The following is a 21,559-nucleotide window of genomic DNA, read 5'->3' as shown; positions in this document are numbered from 1 at the left end:
TGTCCCAACCTGGGATTGCTTTCAAAGTTTGTTTGGTAAATTTGTTGTATGCGAGCATGCTTTAGTTTGATGGTGATAATGAATAATTAGTTCTGTTGATAAAGGCAGCCATATTTTGCATCGCTGAAGAGTTATTTCGAACTGAAACTGCAGAACTGGACAGAGCTCAAAGGAAGTGGTACTGACAATTATTTGCTAATGAATATGAGGTGTGATAACTCTAATATTAGTCTGCATGTGTGGTGGAGCGACACCAATTCCAGGCTGAACTCTTAAGGCATCAGAGATTAAAAATATAAAATGGAACAGGAAGGTGTTTATTACTGATGTGCGATAACATAAAGAGAATCTCAAGCAGAAATGATGTTGATAAAAAAGTGAAGGGTTAACTGTAGAAATTCATCTCTACAGTTACAGAGTTACCTACAATGTACGGCGATTCTGTACTTTCTTCTCAATAAAGGGACATCTGCTGACGATCATAATTTCATATGTTCTTTCGTGGTAACCAATGTGAAAATACAAATTCAATGAAATGCACAGATATATTCCTGATGTGGTTATATTGCCTGATCTAGAATGATTACATAGGGGTTGACAGCATGGGGCAGGAACAGATTTAGTGGCTGAGGACGGATGTCATGACCACGGCGTAGACAATGAAGAGGATAAAAGTGCCGATGCCGATTCCCAGAGCCACATGATTCAGAGTCCTGGCCGTCCTGCTGCTCCGTTCGGCCACTGCCCTGTTGCCCATGAGGTTGGCTTCACGTGCCTGAAGACGAGAAAAAAGATACGTGAAACGTTTGAAGTCCCTTTCTCCTTTCCAAAATGTGCTTTGGTCATTGTTATTTCTCTTGAATCTTGGACCTTCACTGTAGAAATTCACCTATGTGTGTTCAGAGATGTGCTTAAGTTCATCCAGACGTTACTGAGCATTTTTAGAAATAATTACACATCATTGGATAAATCAGGGGTCTGTTAGTGCATCCGAACTTGACATATTCAACTTTTTTATGTCTGACAAAATAAATGGCAGGCCATGTCAATGGTACTTCTCCACAATTAGAAGAGATCAATTCAGATGATAGACTCTGTGACATAAAACCGAAAATGAAGTTTGACTACTCTTCCGAAGGCACGTCCGTGCGTCAACAACAGACACCAACTTCTTCTTCCTCATTAACCTCTTCAAAACACCTGGTTTTATATGAATCAGTCATGAAGCTGTTCGGTTGTTCAGTTCTTCTGTTTTCTCGTTTCATATATTGGGGACGGAAGGTGAAGTTACTCGTTGAGCATATTTATTATTTCTGCTTTTTTAAAATGAAAATCCAAATGAACTCTTATTCATTCTGTTTACTCTGAACCCAAAATTGACTGTAAACAAGTCAGTGTTAGTGTGATAAATCAAATGATTTTATCATGAATTTCCCTGGACCTTGTTTTGAGCCAGTCAGGATCGGAAATCTTATTATAGTTTTGAAGTTGTTCCCATATAGCTCATTGTTATTTTTTTATGCTGCCAACCTTTAAACAAAGCACTCTGACATTTTGTTTCCCCAAAGGACCTTTCATTAACTCAGTTGTACCAGTGGGAATAGCTCCTATTACAGGAATAAACTGTTTGCGTGTGACAGGAAAAGACAATGTTCTTAACTATTATGAAAACCTTTATCGCCAACATTATGTACGCTCTGTTTATGTCCACGTTACATTTATCCAGGACTGGCCTCTTTCTTTTTAGAAGTAATATTAGTGCCAGATAGGGGTTGTGCAGACTAGTCGGTTTGGCGACTTCTGGCCAACACAAGTAGAGGAACGGTCCAAATTCATAATTCATACACAGTATGTAACACGTGACCTTATGCCAGTGGTACGAGCTGTTATGCCTATCTGTTATGCCCAGCTGTCATCGGGCACACCGAGGTCTCTCTGAAAAAAGCTCTCTGCTGATTGATGTTTCAGGGAATGTAAACACATGTTCTGTATCTTATCGCGTCATTTTATTCAGCATCCTATTAAGCTACAGTCTCTGATCACGATTTCACCTTGAGTGTACGAGAAGGGAAGCTCTGAAAGCAAGTCCACATTCCATGTCCTTTCAACTCTATGTTTGGGCACTCGGACGCTAAGTCAACATGCCAACTGTTCTGATACCTTTGACGACGAAAATCAAACAAACACATCCTTGTTGGTCCAGTTTTACAGAGATGATAATTCAGATGTTTGTCTGACATCCATGTTGGCACGCGAACGATGGTGTTGTCTCACGTGACGTGATAATGTAACTCCGATTAAATCGAGTAGAAACTGAACTTTCTCTGAATAGATGAATAGACGAATTTGAATGCATGGCTGTCACCATTCACAAATGTTTCCCCTGCCATTATGGTGGTAGGCCTGCAGCTGCATTCATCACACGTATGCACCCCATGGGAAAAAACTGTGATCACGAACCATGCGAAGGCTTAAAAAAAAAAACGGTGTTGTGCAATGCAATGCATATCATGCGCAGATACAAGAAATACAAACGGAGCAGTGTTGAGCAGTTCCTACCACCTGCTTTCCTTCCTCTGTCCATCCTTCCACATCCACTTCTCTGTATTCACCCCCCCCCCCCCCCCCTCCTCCTCCTCCCATATTTACTTAAATGCAGCAATGCCCTCCCTGCCACACAAGTTCATTCCGATCAATAAAGATCAACAAACAAGCTTTCAGGGAAGGCTGGAGATAATCACACACTAAAAAAAAAAAAAAAAAAAAAAACTTAACTGCAAGACTATAACAGCAGCAATCAGCAATCTTGTAGATACAGACGCCGACAAAGAAAAACAGCTGCACCAGTTTCCAGTTCTTACAGAAACACGTCAAGCAAGGTTGTGGTTGTTGTTTTTTTTTACCCACTGAGCTTCCTAGTTAAACCTCAACTTAGAACTGAAGAAGCTACTCAGATGAGAAGTGACACGTCTTCTCAAAACTCTACAAGTCCAGTTGCCTTTTTTTTTTTTTTTGTAAATGCCATTTGGATTTTTACCATGATCTGGATGACTGAGAACCCTCAAGGACGTCTGAGCATAAAGATTTACAGCGTGCCTTTTAGTGCAGCCCTTAGCCTTAATCAAATAAGACTCCTACGCACTCCACTCGCATAACCCTATTACATTTCTGCATGTATCTGGTGCATCATGGAGAGAGAGAGAGAGAGAGTGTGTGTGTGTGTGTATTGTTTGGAGCCGGGTATGTCTGTCACAGGAAAGCTGGACATGATTACTCGGAGCTCTCTGGCTCACGTTTCGCAATCCAACACCGTCCTTTAAATTTAAAGATTACATTTTTTTTTTTTTCAGTTGCTGAAGGTTACAGGAAAACAGGAAATGAGAGCAAAGGGAGCACAGGAACAGCCTTTCTTAAACAGTCTTTGGGAACAACATGCAATGCAGGGTACATTATGTCCTACAACCACTCAGCATTTGGGTTAAGTTTAAAGGTAGTAGATGTTTAACTGAAGCTTATGTGAACGCATTGAGTCTGATTGTCACTCTCACATCTGACGCTACATCCAGAAGAAGATTAGTTTAGCAGAACAACTAGAATCAGAGCTAAATAGCTGGGAATTGTGTACATACAGAGTGCCCTATTTGAATCTCAACTTCCCACCAGCCTCTTGCAACTGAAAGTGTAATTTAAAACCAAAACACGACCTTTCAGCTCTTAGGTTTTTGTGTGTATGCACTTTTAGAGTTGACTTCAGACAGAACCAGTTCAGCTTCCATTGTCTATTTCTTTTACACAAACCTCTTTTTTCACCCTTTGTCCTTAAGAAATAAATAAAATAAAAATAAAGTAACAAATAAATTTCAACTAGACAAATGACAACAAATTACTGTTGTTGCGGATTACTTAGCTGCTCACTTGAGAAAAATTAAAAGCTCCTATTTATTAGGAACAATATACGAGGACTTGAACCATTTTCATTTTCAACGTGTGCTCAGTGTAAATGTACTATATTAACGTAATTCACCGTGTCTAAGCATGATTAGACCACTCAGTCAATATGTGCAGACAAAAGGGATTAAAATCATGTTCAGACAGCGTCTGAAGCACGGTCGGGACAGCCCTGCAGCACCTTTACAGTTTTCGTTTATGATTTACCCATTGCTCTTTATTTAGACTCATGACTTACTGTATATCCTCGCAACCTTTAGTCAGTTATGATGGATAGTCATGGGATCACTAGCCGGGTTTATATGGAGACTGTTTTCTCATTCTGATTGAAGGTTTCAGGTCAAATGTTTCCATGTGAGGTGATCTATTCCTATCTAATGTTTACATGCACCACTACTTTTAATCGGAACGGCGATTTTACAGACGTATGACATGCACAGATCGATGAAAACATCCCGTTCTTCTTCTTCTTCTTCATCTTTCAGGTGCATTACCGCCACCTACTGAAATGAAGCGTGGATCTCGGTGATCCAAATCCTATAAAATAACCCCGTGACTTATCTCTCGTCTAATCAGCATAGTAGTTGTTATTGTCCTTACACTTTTATTGTTAAAGCAACAGCTTGATTCGGAAAGTTTGTGGGGTCATAATCAACTTTTGCGTTGCCTTTTGTGTTAGCCTTACAGTAGCTGGTCTTCAGGGTTTTCCAGCAGTTTCTGAATTTGTTCCACACTGCGGTCTATCCCGACTTCAGTCAATTTTTGATGGACCTTTTTAAACAGTTCAATATTTCTATTTTTCTGCCGTCTAAGCATGCGATAATGTCTATTTTTTCGGAGCTGTTATTACAAACAAGCTCTCCGCAACGCCACAAACCAGTTGAGGAAACATCTCACTGCGCATTTATGTCAAGACGGAGCATGAGTCAGAGATCGGAGACTGACTTCATTCCAATTCACCATTTACATGACTTACGATCAGTTTGGGAAAAGGATTATTCTACCTCTGTGGGTTTGGGCCTGTTTATTCCACTTGTTTGGTGTTTATATGAAGCATTTAAGGCTTCTAAAATGATTGTGATCGGAATATCTGGGTCGATATAAACCCAGCTACAGTTGTACATGTTGACTCCAACACTAATTCTGAAACTGAAACAGAGTAATGAGTCAGCTGTATAAAATATATTCCATGGGACTTTGACACACATGGTTTGAGTCAGAAAACACACCCACCAACTCCTACAGGGAGTTTGACACAGTTTATTACTCAAATAAAAAAACTAATTGTTGCCCTAATCAGACTCTAACTGGAAAACTTAAGCGCATGTAAACACGCTACTCCGACTACAATCGGAGACAACCAGATAATGAGATTGGAATTTGGTTTTCTCCGGCATGTATACGTCTTGCAGTGGTTGTGGAGCAACCACTGCACTGGAATGTGACCCCTGAACAAAAACATCCAAGAAAGCCAGTCGCAGAAGAAGAAGAAGAAGGTAAACGGAGCTGGTGGAAGAACTGCCTGAGATAGCGCGCATTTAACCTGCACCATAAGTAGCGCACCCATTATGTACGAGATTAAAAAAGAGGAACTATTATCCGTCTGGTTGTTGTTTGAAATCACAGTCTTACGCATGAATGAATCGTTTGGTATGTGACGGTCAACAACAACAAATAGGTCAACCGGAAAGGGGGCCCTATTAACGTGGTGTTATCTCGCTGAAAATAAGCATATCGTCGCCTAGAGTGAAGGAGGAGTACATGTTCCCGTCAGTTATTTGATTTTTTTTTTCCCGTTTCATGTTAACTGGAATAAGAACTGTAGTTAGGAAGTTGATTAAGCTGTGCGTGCAAACACACTGACTGTTTCTGACCCTCCCCCACAGCACGGAGGGCAGCTGCTGGAACTGGAATTTTTGTGTCTACATCATGGTCTTTTTAGTAGGAGGAGTGCTTCAGTCAGAGTCACTACAAACGTGAAGTGTGTCGTAAGCCACTTGCAGTGCATGCTATGGGTTAATACAGTGAAACTGTGGAAGTCCCCCAAACTGGCCAAAGTTCACTGCATGGCTGGGTTAGGGTTTGTTTTTGCATTTGGATATCAGAAGGTCAAAAACACCTTTGTGAAGTGAAACGCACACTGAAAGCTTGTTCAACATAAAGACAGATCTCCTAGTTTTACAAGTCTTTACAACTCTTCATGTGTTTTATAAATAGGACCGAACATGACCATGGACATGCTGCTCTTCACTCCAGAGCCAAGCAAAATTACTACAACGCTGCTTATGTTGTAAGGAGAGAGCAGAGAGAGAGTACAGGGCGGAGACGTACAGCTTTCCTGGAATATTGCTTAAAACCTTGTGCAGTAAGAAACGTAGTAGGTGTGTAGTATTTCGGAAGAGTTTGGGTGAATGTAAAAGCTCCTCCACTGGCTCTCAAGGATAGCTCCTTGAACGCATCTTCTACTCGACTTCGATGTTATTAAATTACTTTGTACAGACTAATGCACTGGTGCCAAAATTCAATTATGTGACTTTTACAGAGTGACCCAGCTTTCCTGTTTGCTGCTGCAGCCTACGTAAAACAGACCCTGCGGTATCACCCGGGCGGTCATCAGCGTGTCTTTCTGTACTTCGCCGTCTTTCTTGCTGCACGAAACAACAATCGAGTACCAGTGAGCGAGGGCTGATACTTGTGAGAAAAGCGCAGAAAAAAAGAAAGTGAAAACAGTTGATGACAGAAGCGACGGGAGAGAAAAGCCTCAAAGTAACTCTCTCATGTCAGACATACATTAGGTATCCGACACCTCTTTCACCATTTCCTGGAACATATTGTGCGGCACCCTCTCAACAACTGCATACTTCACCCCCTTGAATTTAGCCACATCCTTCATTTGACTGTGGAAGAGGAACTAGAAATTGGGGTCGTTTTTCTCTATATTGTTCTTCCTCTATTCTCATGGACCTGTTGATACCAGGTCTCATGTGACTGCTGGTGTTTGTGTACGTTAAACCGGCATAGCCTCTGGGCAGCAACCTATTTCGGGGATGCCTGCCTTCTCCATGTGAGCTCTGTGTAACTTCAAAGCTCCACTACGTAGGCCTGTAAAATTTTCCATCTGGAATGCATTAAAGCCTATAGACGCCCTGATATGCACAAGGGGGCAGAGGCTTCCTGAGAGAAAAAAAAAAGAAGCTTCGTCTCATAATCACCACGGCTAATACACTGGATAAACGCACTGGAAAGATCTATAGCTGGCTTTTTAATTTCACCTTACCGCACTAAACAATAATATACTTTCATTTTAACAAATCAGGTTAGTGTACAACCACATTTACAAAATAACTCTGATTTCATTTTTTTCTCTAACTTGAAATTCTTGTCATGTCTGTTATATCGGGGCCACTTTGTTAGTCATACCGGTGATGTGGTAAATCCCCTGTTGAACAAATATTTGCATTGAGTACACAGCTTTGTTTATGCCTTCGACATCTGTTAACCATATTAGATAACTGGTGAATATTAGTTGTTTTAATATTATAATAATATATTTTACTGTCGTCCGGTTAAAGAATTCCCTGACCTTGCCGTCATTTTGCCTCCTGCTCTCTGCCGCTCAGCGCTGATCATAGCTCACTTAAGAGAGACTCCAATCTCTAAAAATGCCAATGTAGTAAAAGCGCAACCCTCTAGAAAAGGAAATTCCAAATCTGACACAGTTAGCTGGAAACTTTTAGGAAAAGGAAGAAGAGGAAATTATCTCATGCCGCAAATATGGTGCTCACTAAAATACAACTTCTGCCAAAAAAGCAAGGGCCTCTTTTAGTTCCAGTCTGCTGATAAGAGCTGATCTGTGAGGGACGGCCGACGCTTTCGGGAACAAAGGCCCGTTTGATGACACTGCTACAGAAAAGAGAAGCGGCTTGAAGCTGGAAAAAACGAGTCTGATTCCAACAAAAGAAGTGTTTGTTCCGGACACTCCTGTGATTGCTGTGTTACATGTGTCTCATAAAGAAAGTAGCTCACATTTTTCTCCCCATTTAAGTGTTTCACTTGCATTAAAAGGCTGGCACACACTTCATTCATTAGTCATACGTATTATGCTTCATTGCAGTAAAAATTCAAACTGATATTTCATGAGATTATTAATGGCCTTGGTTGAAATGCCAGAAAGGGAATGTTAAGTGAGACAGATGCCTGCAGCCAGCTCCATATCGCTACCCACATTCTTGTGTTTTTGCGCTGGTTTTCTTGTGTTTTTCCTGTCTGGTTTCAGTCATCCTGCCTTCTTTCCTGTTTAGATTCTGTTATAAACTGTGAGCACTTTTGCGACTCTCACCTGAACCCAGAAATTCAACCACAGAAATGTTAATCTCAACCTGTCTTTTATTCTTCTTTACCCCCTTTTTTAATCTTTTTTTGCTCCCACCTTGTTTTAACGTAACAGTCAAAATGAGTTATCATCCACTAAACTTAAGGAAAACAAATGGACAGACACTTCAGCAGATGCAGATTCCTTTCCCACCACTCTGACGTAGTCAACAGAGGGTCTGCATCCCTCCCAAATGATTAAATCCTCCAGCTGCTGTTTAAACAAAACACAGCGTAAAAATCTTTTCTATCCTTCCAGTTAGACTAGTTCATGTCTTGTACACTTATTCTTTCTGTCTTTTTCTGTTTTTCGGTGACACTAGTTTGTTCAGTTGGTCATATGCATGATGTGAATTCAGATATTTGTGCGAACCAAATGACTGCATCCATCCAAAAAAAAAAAGCCTCTCTATTGTACATGTGGCTTGAATGGGAGTGGATGTCATTCAGATTACAATGAGAGCTGATTACTTGTTAGATTGCCAGGTATGTTATGACAAGACAAATAAAGGGAGATTAGTACAGTATTCCAACATTGACTTCCAGGAAACACCGCTCAAACTCATCAAACATTACTAATACAACAACTCAGGGCTCACAATTTACTGTCCTACTTTGAAGTGTTGTGGTTACACACAAAATGGCCCTTCATGCTAAAATGGCAGCTCAATGTTGCAACTGAAAATACAAAATAAAATTATAATAAGCGGCAAACTTTCTGAATAAGAAACCAAAGTGCCTGAATGAGACCTTTTTCACAATGTTTCCCGACTGAGCTGTTGGAAACATGGAAGCTAAATAAAATTAGATTTAGGGTATGTTTTTACTGCCCCAAAGTATCAATCACGATACAACTTTTCTGACATGTGCAAAGTGTTTTTGCACACTGTGGGTTGCCCAATCTGCTAGAAACAGAAGAAAAAAGTCTGTGTTTCGAAAAGCCTCCGAGAAACTTGTCTCACCACACAATGTTTTTTCCATGTGTGGCAAACATGTATGAAAGAGTGTATTCAACATGCTTACGTGGGTATAAGGAACCAATATTTACTAAATACTTTCCAAACTAGTTATATTCCCATCTGCCAAAACCCCTGTGTTCATTCTAATAAGTAAATGTCTGCACATCAATAGTAATGATAAACATTAGTGTTTAGCTTAGCATGTAGTTTGAGGCAATGGTGTAACTGAATATAGCTTCCCAAAGCTGCTGACGTAGATTTTTCAGCTAAAAGGAATTTTTAAATGGAATTACTAGATAGAAAAAAAATGCCTGTGTACATTCAAATGAAAGTCTTTCTTGCTTAACAGTGATTAAAATTCAAACGTAATTACATCAACTTGACGGGGCTTTTTAGGAAATTGCTTGTCAAAGCAGCTCTTAAAGTTATCGTGCTGCCACTGCACCCGCAGCCCAGGAATGAATTCAATGTTATCATGCTAGCCTTATCTGTGTGCAATGTGCGCTTATGCATCATGGAAATCGCAGTCTGTAACAGCTGTGCACACAAGAGCCAGGTGATTAGAGCATGTATGCAGCTTTGCACCAACAACTTTCTATTTTTTTCTGTCCCGGAATAGAACTGTAAATCTAATGTGCTACAAATAAACGGCTAAAACTCACTTTTGGACATCATGGAAACAAAATACATTGTACAACCGATCAGGCCTCCAAAGCACTTCTGACTCATAAGAGAGTGGACGTGGGCCTTGTGTGTGGTGTCTGGCAAAGGAATGTTGTTAGTGGGGGCCTTTGGGTCCTATGGGTTGAGGGGAGGGGTCTCTGTGGATCAGGCTTGCTACTTATTCAGTTTGGGATCTAGGGAATTTGGAGGCCAGGTCAACACCTTATGCTGTCTTTCATGTGTTTTGAGTTGTTGCTAAACTGTTTTTGTGTGTGTGTCTGACAAGCTGCATCCTGCTGGGGATGGCTGCTGCCATCAAGGAGTGTCATTGCTATAGGGTGGGGGTGTCTGGCCTGGTCTAGGTGGGTGGTACATGTCTAAGTAACATCCACACAAATGTCAGGTCCAAAAGTTCCCCAGCAGAACACTGAATTGTAACAAAATGTTATTTATTTCTCCTGTCAGTGGTTTTATTGTTGTGGCCAGTCAGTGTATCAGTTCCGTTAACAGCATTGTGGACCTCACTGATTTAAACATTTTGTCTTTATTTTTTAATCTACAGGCACAAATACACAAAATACACCGGAGATGATTACTCTTTGGCACACATGTGCCAACACAGTTCTGGTATTCACTGATTATTATTTATACAGCTGAATTATTACAAAAAGAATGCCCAAGCAAGGACACTGTGTCTCAGAACGAAACTGAAGCAAACTCCAACAGCATGGGCAACAAGTTGAGCAACTGTTTAAAGAGAAATGAAACTAAAGTCCATGAAGGCGTTATATCCTGATTGTGTAAATACAGGAACAACTTAAGTCCTTGTGGGATTTTCCATGTGGCTTTGTTAAACTCCATTGGACATGCTTGATCTAGTCTCTTAAACAACCAAGAATTTGTTGGTGATGACCAGCAGTTAACCATCAAAGACTACTCTGTGAAAAGTCCACAGTCAGCTGCAAAGACACAAACAGCAGTGCGCCTATGGTTTGGTTATCCAAAGCAGTAGTTCCCAACCTTACTCAACCTCACTAACTTCCGCATTTTTGACAATCGACCCAGGATTTTATCGGTTCGACTCGGCTTCAATGTGAGCAGGAATGCTACGTCGACCCGCTAATTTACACAATGATGTTGACCTGCCTGTCTGATTTTGTCTCTGGACGGCCTGTCAGACTGTATCATTGTAGAAGCTCCAGGGCTGTGAGCAGCTCAAAAACAGAGCAAAGTTTTGGTCTACTCCAATAAGAAACTGATCTCTGAAGATAAGAGGTTTTTGTCCATTTTTTGAAGCAAACAAATCAAATGTGTTGTTACACGATCGTTAATGGAAGTGCATAGGTGAGTTAGCCCTACGTCACGTTCGGGAAATTGCACCAATCGAGGAATGCATGTGCGACTGTGTTTATATCCAGCTTGTATAGATATATGGCACACTTTTTTAACGATAATGGCAGCACACTGGCAACATCTGCTAGCTGCTCTGTATCCAAGGAGAAGAGCAGATTCTTCAGCAGATTTTGGGCACTGTTGAGGACACAATCAGTGCGTTTACATGCAGAGCTTAATCGAGCTATGCTCAAAATTCTTCTTTCTGACTACAGTCCTTGTCCCAGTTTACATGCAGCAGAGAAAATCTGAACAACTGTTCTCCTCCTCCACACTAGGTTGCAATACGTGTATTTTCAGTGGGATAATACCACATTAATACGGCCCGATTTCCGGTTGACCTATTGCGTGATATAATAAACAAGAGTCGTTCATGCGGCAGACCGGCATTTCAAACAACAGTAATACTACATTTTTAAATCTCGTACGTAATGTTCGTGCTATTTCTGGTGCAGGTAAGATCCACGCTATCCCTCAAACAGGTGAAAACTGATGGTGAGCGCAGGTCAGACAAATTTTCCCTAGTTTGGGAACCACTGATCTAAAGGCTTCAATATGAAGGAAGCAGAGACGTATTTACTTGTTTTCCGTTATCTGCAATAAATAAAAAATAATGATTGCAAAACTGTAAATGATAGCAGCTTCAAGATGCTAAAACAAAAGAAACATTTGTCGGTTAACAGCACTCAGCACTGAGTGCTCAGTACTGAGTGACTTGTAAATCTATTTCCTGCAGCTACAGTAAAAGGAAGTATATATATAAAAAAGTTCTATAAAATTGATCAGCTCATGCTAACTCACCATCATGCTCAAAACCACACGAATACTTGTTTCTGAGATATTTCGCAATAGGCTTGGGTTAAAGTGACTGTGGTTTATGTACTCAAGTACCGACATACGTCACTAACCGTTGGGGTCACATGATTTAAACTAAATCTGGGGAAAGAAGACATGAGGTAAAATAAGGTCAAGGCTACAAATGACAGTCACAGACAGATGGATCAAATGACCAGCTGGAGATAAATGACAGGCGAAGGTTCTTTAAAGGATCGTAGACATATTAACCACAGGGTGTTCAATGATGATAAGGTAAGGGCTAACATACAGAAGGACGTAACACAAATGAGTGCTTGAACTGTGTGGCTGTGGAATTGTATTCTCTGTGTTGTTGCCATGGTCAATGTAAATACTAGGTGCTAAATGTAGACGGCCTTTAAATAGAGTTTAACGTCTGCTGCTTTAGAAGTCTGCCCCAAGTAAGTTCACACACACACATTCATCAGCACCGCCTAAACATGCTGTAATACGCTGAAGTTTTCAAGTTTCGAACTCTCGCAACTATTTAAATTATTTAGATTCCCGCATAAGAAAATGAACATATCAAGACATTTTGCGCCATTTAAGCGTTAAATTCCTTTGACTCCTTTAGGACTGCCGTGAATGTACTTGTGCAAATTAATTTTATTCTATTTTTAGAATTTTATTTCTGAATAAATAGATTTAACATGGATCACAAGAAAAAAAAATGCTGAGTCACTCAAGAGACTCAAGTAGAAACAAACTTTCTGAATTACATAACACAACCAAAATGCAAAAGTATAAAAAAAAGATCACAAATACACAAGACAAAAATTTGTCTGTTGCCATGATCTCTCCAGATGTGTAAAAGTCTATGTCCCCAGTTTGTCTAAAACACAAAGGGCTGAGGATGAACCTCTTGGCTTATATAACACTAAAGACCACCCAGGCTCTTGTCAATAGTTTTTTTGTTGACATCCTTACACTTTCCAGATCCCACCAAACTTGGCACTCACACATATTGAACTTAATACCGTAAGTAATATCTAAAGATATATTCTTCAAAAGCAGAACTCCCTGGATCCAAAATAACAATATATATATTGTAAACATTAAGATGCAAGATGCAGATCCTGCATCTTAATGTTCACAATAGCAGTGTCCAATTATTTTTCACATTGTTAGTCTGAGGTATTGTTGCATTAATGCTTTACTGAGAGATTACTCATCGATGCACAGTATTCCCACAGCTGCGGTATCAGTATTACTGATAGTACTACTAGCAAGTCAATATGAGGCAATTAGAGTGCTTTATTCATTTTATTTTAAATGGCGTCATCTCACTATTGAGCGGTGAATGTTTTTAGTCCTAATGACCATTTGTGTTGTTCTTTACAGCCAAACCGATGTACTGCATGATAGATTTTATTGGTCAGTATCAGCCTATCATATATATACATATATATATATATATATTGCATACAATGTGTATATGCACTCTTATGGAAGCATTCCACCCTTGCATTCATTCATTATTAACTTATTTCCCATCTGTCTAATGCAAGCCGGGAAGCTAGGGAGCTTGGGTATCTGGCTAAACGGATCATTTTACTTCCTAAAATCCAGTGTCAGTTGGTCTCATTATATAACATTAGTGAAAAAAAATACAGACTGTAAGCAATATAACTTGCCAGCTATAGCTATAACTCAATAACATAATATGTAAAGAATAAAGACAGCTGCACATAGGGCTCAAATCATGATGTGTTTGGACGGTGTATCCACTCTATGAAGAATACTGTCATGGGGTTTGCATTATTTAGTGGCGTATTTTCACTGACTGATTGGCACACACACTTGTGGTTTCCTAGTGAATCAGTTCTCTGTTCATTTCTGCTTTCGTATTTGTGCTTTTATGGTTTGTTACTAGTTTTTTTCCTATGTCTTAATTGCACTTTGGACGTTAGTGCCATCTTGAGCTCTTCTTTTTGGTGTCTGGATTTTGTCTGGTGTCTTTGTTGTTCTTTGGAATTTTTAGACTGACACCCGACAGATGCAAATGCAAGTAACTTACGGAGACGGAGTAGATGAGGGCAGCAATTCCAAGTGGCATGCAGCAACAGATCATGGTGAAGATGGAGTAGCACAAGTAGTCGTTCACCGGGTTAACCAGAGGGGCTTGAGTCACGTACATTGTGGGCTGGACAGCGACAGTGACCGGCTGCGCTGGGTACTGCTGCCCTGCGACGTAAGGCTGCTGCCCATATTGACCTCCATACTGTGGCTGGTAGCCATAGCCCTGTTGGCCACACACATGAAATGCTGTTAACCTTTTATAAGGCAGTCATTGAAATATTTGGAAATTTTATATTTCAACCTTAGAGTGTCATTGTAGGGCATAAGAAGACTTTGCTGATTTTTTTCATTTCATTTTTTTTTTTTTTTCATGGAGACCATTACTTAGACCATTGTCAGGCACGTAACATCATCACATTAGGCAACATTAGAACAGTCATTCATGTTACCCAATAAAGCAGTTACACTCAGCATTCACGCAGTGGAATATGTAGACCACATTTGACCTGAAATTTTAAAATTCTCTGATTGGCTGAACAAAAACTGCATGTTTCTAGACCTCACCGAGAGGCACAGGGATACAATTTAAAATGCGTGCCTTAGTGACTGTATATGCTCCCTTGATCAATAAAGGGTTAAAATCCTTTAGATAAACCGCAGCAGGTGTGTCGAACAACTGAAACCAAGCATACGCTTTTGCAACTAATGACAGAAGATGCTAAACAACTGCACACTTGCGTGGGTGTTAACTTTTAACTACTACTGAAAAATATTGATTTGATTGATTGATCTTGAATTTTTTTTATGATCTAAGGATTACACGATCACTTTCGATTTCGCTGTAAGAAGCACAATAAAAAATAAATAAATAAATAGATGAGACAGTATGTTTTAAATCTCATATTTGGACCCAACAGCCGATCTAAACTGTAATAAGCATCTCCTGAACATTGGTGGGCACTATCTTACCCCCCCACAAAAATCCCTTAATTGCAAAACGAAAAACAGGTTTGAAGTACTTCAAATTTAATTAATTACAGCAATTCATTACATTTGTCATTATTTGCGGTGCTTACCTGCGGCTGAGGTGGGTACCCCGGGCCTGGCTCACCATACCCCGGGTTGTCTTGGTAGGGCGGAGGGGGCGCAACGGAGGACTTCTCATCAGACCATCCCATCGGAGGAGCGCTCGCTTGCTGCTTTGGGTCCATGATGGGGTTCTTTGACTTCTATATTTTCAAATAAAACAAAAGAAAAAACTCGATTTTTTCCACCACTTGGTCCACGTATTTCCCTTCTAATTGTTGTGTTGTAGTTTAGTCACCCACCTACTTCTTCTGAGTTATTTCTCTCTCGACACTGAGCGACGACGTCTTCCAATGAGGCAGGCGGTCAACGGGAAAGTTAGGACGAGTCTAAAGGACTGTGACTGACAGGGGCTCTGACACTTGACAATTAAAACGTCAGGTAAATTATCCAATGTCAAATCACTAACCTATCGCCATTAACATAATGCGCCATCTACAATGTACCAAACTAAAAACCATCGTCTTATTTTATTTTTCTTGTTTCTGGCTATGAGTAAACATATAGAGGGCCCCTGTGAAGGATGAAATGGTTCGGCCCTGCCTCCATACTGTGGAGGATTATTATGCAGGAACGGCTCTGAGGAGCCATAGATGAAAAGAGAACACCTAAACCTGTGAGTGTTTGAGTCAGGTTTGTGTAATAGACTACTTTATCAACTTTTGAGAAAATTCGCATTTTGTCCATGCAGGCAAATCTTTTGCCAACCATTCCTGCCATCAGAACTAATTCCGAACCAAAGGACCCAAGAAGCATTGCGTTCATTTTTTTTTCTCTTTTGTGATTAAAATGTATTTATTTTTTAGTATGATGATTATAACATGAGGCCAAAATGACTTACAATCGGTATTAAATGCTGTACATTTTGAAGCACTGAGTGCTCCAGTCTATATCAATGTGATAACCAGTGTTAAAGCCAGATGACTGTACAGTTTTATGAATGAATCTCTCGGTTGCTTTGATGAATGGGTATGACTTAACTGACATCTGGTGGTGACGATACGCATTGCAGATGACTTGAGTCACTATTCTGCGGAATTCAGAAAACAAAAGTACACTTCCCCTTTCGTGCAACAGTCAGTATGGATATCAAATGCGAAGGGTTGCATTCTTGGTGTTAAACTAGGCATACACTAGTAGAGTTACTTATACTCTGGGTAGAGTTAATCCCGAAGTCATTTTGCAGCCACGGAAACTTTACTCGTCGCGCTGTTACTAACCACCGAACACCTGCTTGATGAGCTAGAGGTTAGCATGGTTAGCATGCATGCCTGGCCTCACTGTAACCTAGAAAGTGAGAAATGGCAGTAAACGGTACGTTTGGCTTGACGTTTTGTCAGAGTGAGACGAGTCATGCACTTTGTAGCCATAGATACAAAACGTGATAAGATGATGCTAATGGTTCGGAGTTGCTAGCTAGTGGTGCTAAAGTGGTGCTAACACTACATACATACACTGCGCCTTACTGTGGCATGTTCTAATATTTGTGGTGCAAGTTTGAAAATAAATGTTTTTGAACTGCCAAACATGACTACCTCTTTATTTTAGTAAAGTTTATTTCCCAAGTATTTTTTGTAGGACTATATAAGAATTATATTGACACCTTTTAAGTGTCATGGGGGTAACACTTGTGTAGTTAAGAAATAGTCTTCTGAGAGTTAATTGCTAACACTACATAAAAGTGTTAAAAAAAAAAACACTGGATGGTGTTAGGCAGTGTTAAATTTAACTACAAGAAGAGTCAAATTTACACTAAGTTAGTGTAAAGGTACCAACACTCGAAAAAGTGTTAAATTAACACTGTTAAAATCAGCTCTTACAATGTTAATGTGGGTATGCTGATTTTACTGTGTATATAAATTCCCAAGCCATGAGAGGCAAAAGGCACACAGAGACTTTTTAGTTTAAAAATGATATATGGTCTGTAATGATGGTGAGTGTCACTAAGTGGTAGTTGCAGAAACAGAAACAAACAGAAAAATAGAGGGAAAAAAACTCAATGTTCCACAAATGAATGTTGAACCAATGAAGCAAGGAACATAGAACAAGCGACAAAGAAAAAGGTGATTCCATGGAAAGGCTTCTTCTTTAGAAATGAGAGCTCAACACAGTGCTGCTGCAATGTTTTTGCAATGGTCAGCATCTTTTTGCCACCTCTCCACTCAGAGATACTTCAGTGGACTGAAGCTGCTCCGTGATGTGTTTCTGTCTGTACTGGTTTTGTGACAGTGCTGCTCTGGATACTGATGATTCTTTGGAGAAGCAGAAAGTCTACAAGTTTAGAGGAGACTTGGCCATTAGACACGGGAACTATCAGGTAATTAAAGTCATTCAGCTCAGTCTTTCTAAGTCCAGTCACTGGCTACTACTGAAAAATTACCTGCGGTGTTGGAGGTATTCACACAAACAACCATTCCCTTCAGGAACTTACATGTTCCTAGTCTCAGTCTTCAACCTACTGCTTTATTTCCCTGTATTTGAATGTTTCTGAGACATTGACAACAAATATAGACAGTGTATCAATAGCCCTTTTTCCACAATGTATCATTTCCTCATCTTCAAAACAAGCCATGCCATTAAACAGAAAAGTAGTTTGGTCTAAATAGTGCATCCAAAAGAACACATGAATGTAATTTATGTTAACTCTCAGCATGTTGTACGCCAGTAACATTTCCCTGAACTGCTTTAAAAAATACTTTTGAGCAGATATTTAGACACATTTTTACCCTTGAGGAACCAGACTGAAGGAGTGAAACCTTAAAATCTGCTACTTTTTGAGAGTCCACCATCTGCTCTCATCACTTTCATCAGGGGCAGGAACAATGTCCCAAAATAAAATTGCTCGTACACACCCAACCTTTACTGTTGATGCAAATTTGAAATGTATTTATAGGTGTTGAAACTTTATCGACCAGATTGAGCTGTGTAGACATAATATACCGATAGATGCAAATACTCTTGAGGTGCTTTGACTATTGATAAAAATCTGAGCAGAAATAAGAATGAATGTTGGTGTGTTTCAATGTTCTTGTGGTGTGTGTGGTTCAGAAAGCCTTGGAGGCATACAGCAGCTGCCTGCAGTGGATCGCTGACAACAATCTGACCATCAGACGAGATGTATTGGAGGGAATGGCCCGATGCTGCACCAAACTGGGACAGAGAGACAGGACACTGGACTTGGCTGATTTGCTGCTAATTCTTTGTCTGATTTCAAATTCACTGATGAACTGTCATATTCTTTATACTGTATGTCACATTGTTTAAATAAGACATTCAATAGTTCTTACTTTAAATACGACTGATGAAGAAAACCACTAGTGTGTGGTCACAGGATCATTTTGATTTTCCCTAAACTTTTTTGCATTTTGAAATAAACTAAAGCGATGTAAAGATGTCATTCAAAACCCTTACATTAATAACATCTGCATGATCTTTTTTTCCAGAGCAAAGAAGCCTCCAACACCTGTCACCTGACCAGCCTCCTGCTGCTTAAGGTCAGCGTTAGCCAGAACACACAAGGATCAAGTCATTCTGTTGTATTCAAACTAAGTTAAACTTCTCCTGAAGCATACGAGTATTTTGGAGCAGAGCTCAGTGAGGACAGGATTCATCTCAAAGCTTGTGCCTGTTTCATCAGGACAAGGTACAGCCACTGTGTTTAGATACTGTTGACCAGTTTCCCACAAGAACTTTGCAGGAATACATTTCATTTTGTAATGGCTTAAAACCTAATGCACATCCACTTATCTACTCTTAGAGTAGATCATTATGTCCTCATGCCTCCTTGTCAGCTCAGAAGATGAGCTGCAGTGACTAAATCTCAAAGAAACTACACTGCAGGCTCTCACTGAGCCAACCAAACATGCAAAATGTGCAGTAGCAGTCAGACCAGTCCAGTGTATTCAGTCACACACAGATGAGGAGTTATACAGACTGATGGCTTGAGGCAGGATAGATATAAGAAGGGAAATGAACAGCAAGAGAATCTTCCTGAGAATGTGCTCCATTGTCTGTTATCTGGTAGAGAGGGTGGTCAGGGTTATCCATGGTTGATAACAGTTTGTTTAGTGTCCTCCTCTCTACCACCACTTCAAAAGTTTCCTCTCTGCAGCCAGTGACAGAGCCAGTCTTCCTGGTCAGTTAAATCAGTCTGTTGGTGTCACTGGTTGCAATGATGTTCCCCCTGCAGACCACAGCAGAGAAAAGGGTGCTGGCCACAACAGACTGATAGAAAATCTCCAGCATCTTACTGCACACATTGAAGAAGCTCAGCCTTCTGAGGAGGAGGAAGACACCAGAGAGGACACGACCCAAACAAACCAACTGTGGCCTGTTTGTCACGTAGTCAGTGATCCAGGAGACAGTGGACGCACTGACACCCATCACCTGCAGCTTCTCACCCAGCAACAAAGGCTGGATGGTGTTGAAGGCACTGGAGAATTCAGAGAATGTGATTGTCACTGAGCCTCCACCACCATCCAGGTATAAGAGAGTGAGCTGCAGCAGATAGATGACAGCGTCATCCTGAAGTGTGAGTCTGTTATAAGCATTGATTGGACACAGTGTGTATGTGTGATCACTCGTGCTGTATCACTGCAGAAAGATTCAAAATAATTCTTTGCGTCCCCTGTAATCTTCAGCTTGTAGCTATCCTTTACTGACAATTTGTGCAATGTTAATGTAATACCCAGCTGTTATTGAGGCTCTGGATTGATCTTGAAAAGATTTTACATTTTATACATGTTCCAGGACAAAACCCAATAACAACAAAAAAAGCATTTTACATGTTTTCTTTAAATAATTGCAGTATGAAATAGTCTGGACTAAATGTCTATACAGAGGATACAGTGCTGCCAACTAACACCTTACTTTATACTTGACTTTATTCATCAACATAGCTAATCATTAGTTATTTATTGAATTATTACACTGTTGACTTTGAAACATGCTTCTTGGAAATGTTATTTTTATTCCTCTAGTCTAACAAATGTCTGTGTTTGTCATTAAAAACATTAAAACAATAACACTTTCATCAGGGGCAGGAACAATGTCCCAAAATAGAATTGCTCGTACACATCCAACCTTTACTGTTGATGCAAATTTGAAATGTATTTATAGGTGTTGAAACTTTATCGACCAGATTGAGCTGTGTGGGTATAATATGCTGATAGAGGCAAATACTCTTGAGGTGCTGTGACTACTGATAACAATCTGAACAGAAACAACTAAAAATAATGTTGGTGTGTTTCAATGACGGAAGCTGTGGAGGAAGGGAAATAAATGTGGCTTAGTCAAGGAGAGGGGTTCATTTTAAAACTGGTGGATCTGGAGGGAGCTGAGCATCACCTGGATTATCAGCTCTTTGTTGTGCTTTCAGATAGAGGGGATACATTTGTGTAAATCCTTTGTGATTTCCAGTCATTGGTCTGTGGTCATTTGTGTCCATCATCTAGTCAACAGTTACTGAGGTTTCTTCTCTTTCAAAGCAAAGATGCTGTGGACTCTGCTGTTCTTCTGTTTGATTGGTAAGTTGCTCCTTTCACTCAGAGTCAAACGTGAATGTGAAAAAGTAAATGAAAATAAAACGATAATCATGTACGTGACCAGAATGATGAAAGTAACTCTGATGTATTTCTCTGAAACTTCACATTTCACAGGGACGTCTGCTCAGAACCAAGGAGGTAGTATTAAATACATTTCTCTGCTCTGCTCTGTTTCATCTCTTGAGTCATGTCAAAAAGTATAAGAGCATTGATGATGAATATGTATATGGGTCAATATTATGAAGTGAACTATTTTGTGTTTTCTGCTACAGCTAGCTGCACAACAGGAAAACTGATAGAGGGAGGAAAAACAACTCAGTCTTCAACCTTCAAAACTCTCTCCTCTGACAAAGCTGTTGATGGGATATACTATCTCTGTGCTCACACCAGAGAGGAGCCCAACTCCTGGTGGACAATAGATTTACTGGGTCTATATGAAATTTCCTGTATCAACATCAACAACACTGTTGCTGAAAATATTGACTTAACGAATGCTCAGATCCTCATTGGGAACTCATCTGATGGAAACTTTGACCATCACAAAGTGTAATGTCTTCACTCTACTATGAACCATAGTACAACCTGTTACCATAGTCTAGTGCTGCTTGTTATTTATCTTTTATTTATTTCTGGGATTAGAATTTGTATCACGTTATAATGTAATAATCATCTTTTTTGTTGTGGCAGCATTGTGCTTCTGTACTTTTATCATACACACTGTAT

At 40.0% G+C, this 21,559-nt stretch overlaps 2 protein-coding genes across 3 annotated transcripts in view; one reads left to right on the top strand and one right to left on the bottom strand.

Moving 5' to 3' along the window:
* Positions 1–296: 296 nt before the first annotated feature.
* Positions 297–15,706, bottom strand: LOC125016343 (proline-rich transmembrane protein 1-like). 2 transcript variants are annotated; one of them, XM_047598788.1, is made up of 4 exons: positions 15,536–15,706; positions 15,284–15,436; positions 14,206–14,430; positions 297–775 (listed from the first exon to the last, which is right to left on the bottom strand). In XM_047598788.1, exons 2-4 carry the CDS (start codon positions 15,416–15,418, stop codon positions 620–622), a joined length of 516 nt encoding a protein of 171 aa, XP_047454744.1. In that variant the 5' UTR covers positions 15,419–15,436; positions 15,536–15,706; the 3' UTR covers positions 297–619. The 2 variants fall into 2 exon arrangements, with proteins under 2 accessions (XP_047454744.1, XP_047454745.1); XM_047598789.1 differs by having other exon boundaries at positions 15,540–15,695.
* The window catches only part of LOC125016057, a 14,489-nt gene continuing 4,651 nt past the window's right edge, over positions 11,722–21,559 (top strand). The window contains exons 1-6 of the mRNA XM_047598224.1: positions 11,722–12,422; positions 17,523–17,610; positions 18,342–18,787; positions 19,483–20,818; positions 20,951–20,974; positions 21,109–21,382. Of these exons, the coding sequence (XP_047454180.1) occupies positions 20,785–20,818; positions 20,951–20,974; positions 21,109–21,382 (332 nt within the window). The 5' untranslated portion in view covers positions 11,722–12,422; positions 17,523–17,610; positions 18,342–18,787; positions 19,483–20,784. The remainder of the gene's footprint in view (positions 12,423–17,522; positions 17,611–18,341; positions 18,788–19,482; positions 20,819–20,950; positions 20,975–21,108; positions 21,383–21,559) is intronic.

The sequence above is a fragment of the Mugil cephalus genome, chromosome 11 (assembly GCF_022458985.1).
Source record: "Mugil cephalus isolate CIBA_MC_2020 chromosome 11, CIBA_Mcephalus_1.1, whole genome shotgun sequence".
NCBI classification, from domain to species: domain Eukaryota; kingdom Metazoa; phylum Chordata; class Actinopteri; order Mugiliformes; family Mugilidae; genus Mugil; species Mugil cephalus.
The sequence above is the reverse complement of the archived record's forward strand: the minus strand, read 5'-3'. Positions and strand labels throughout refer to the sequence as shown.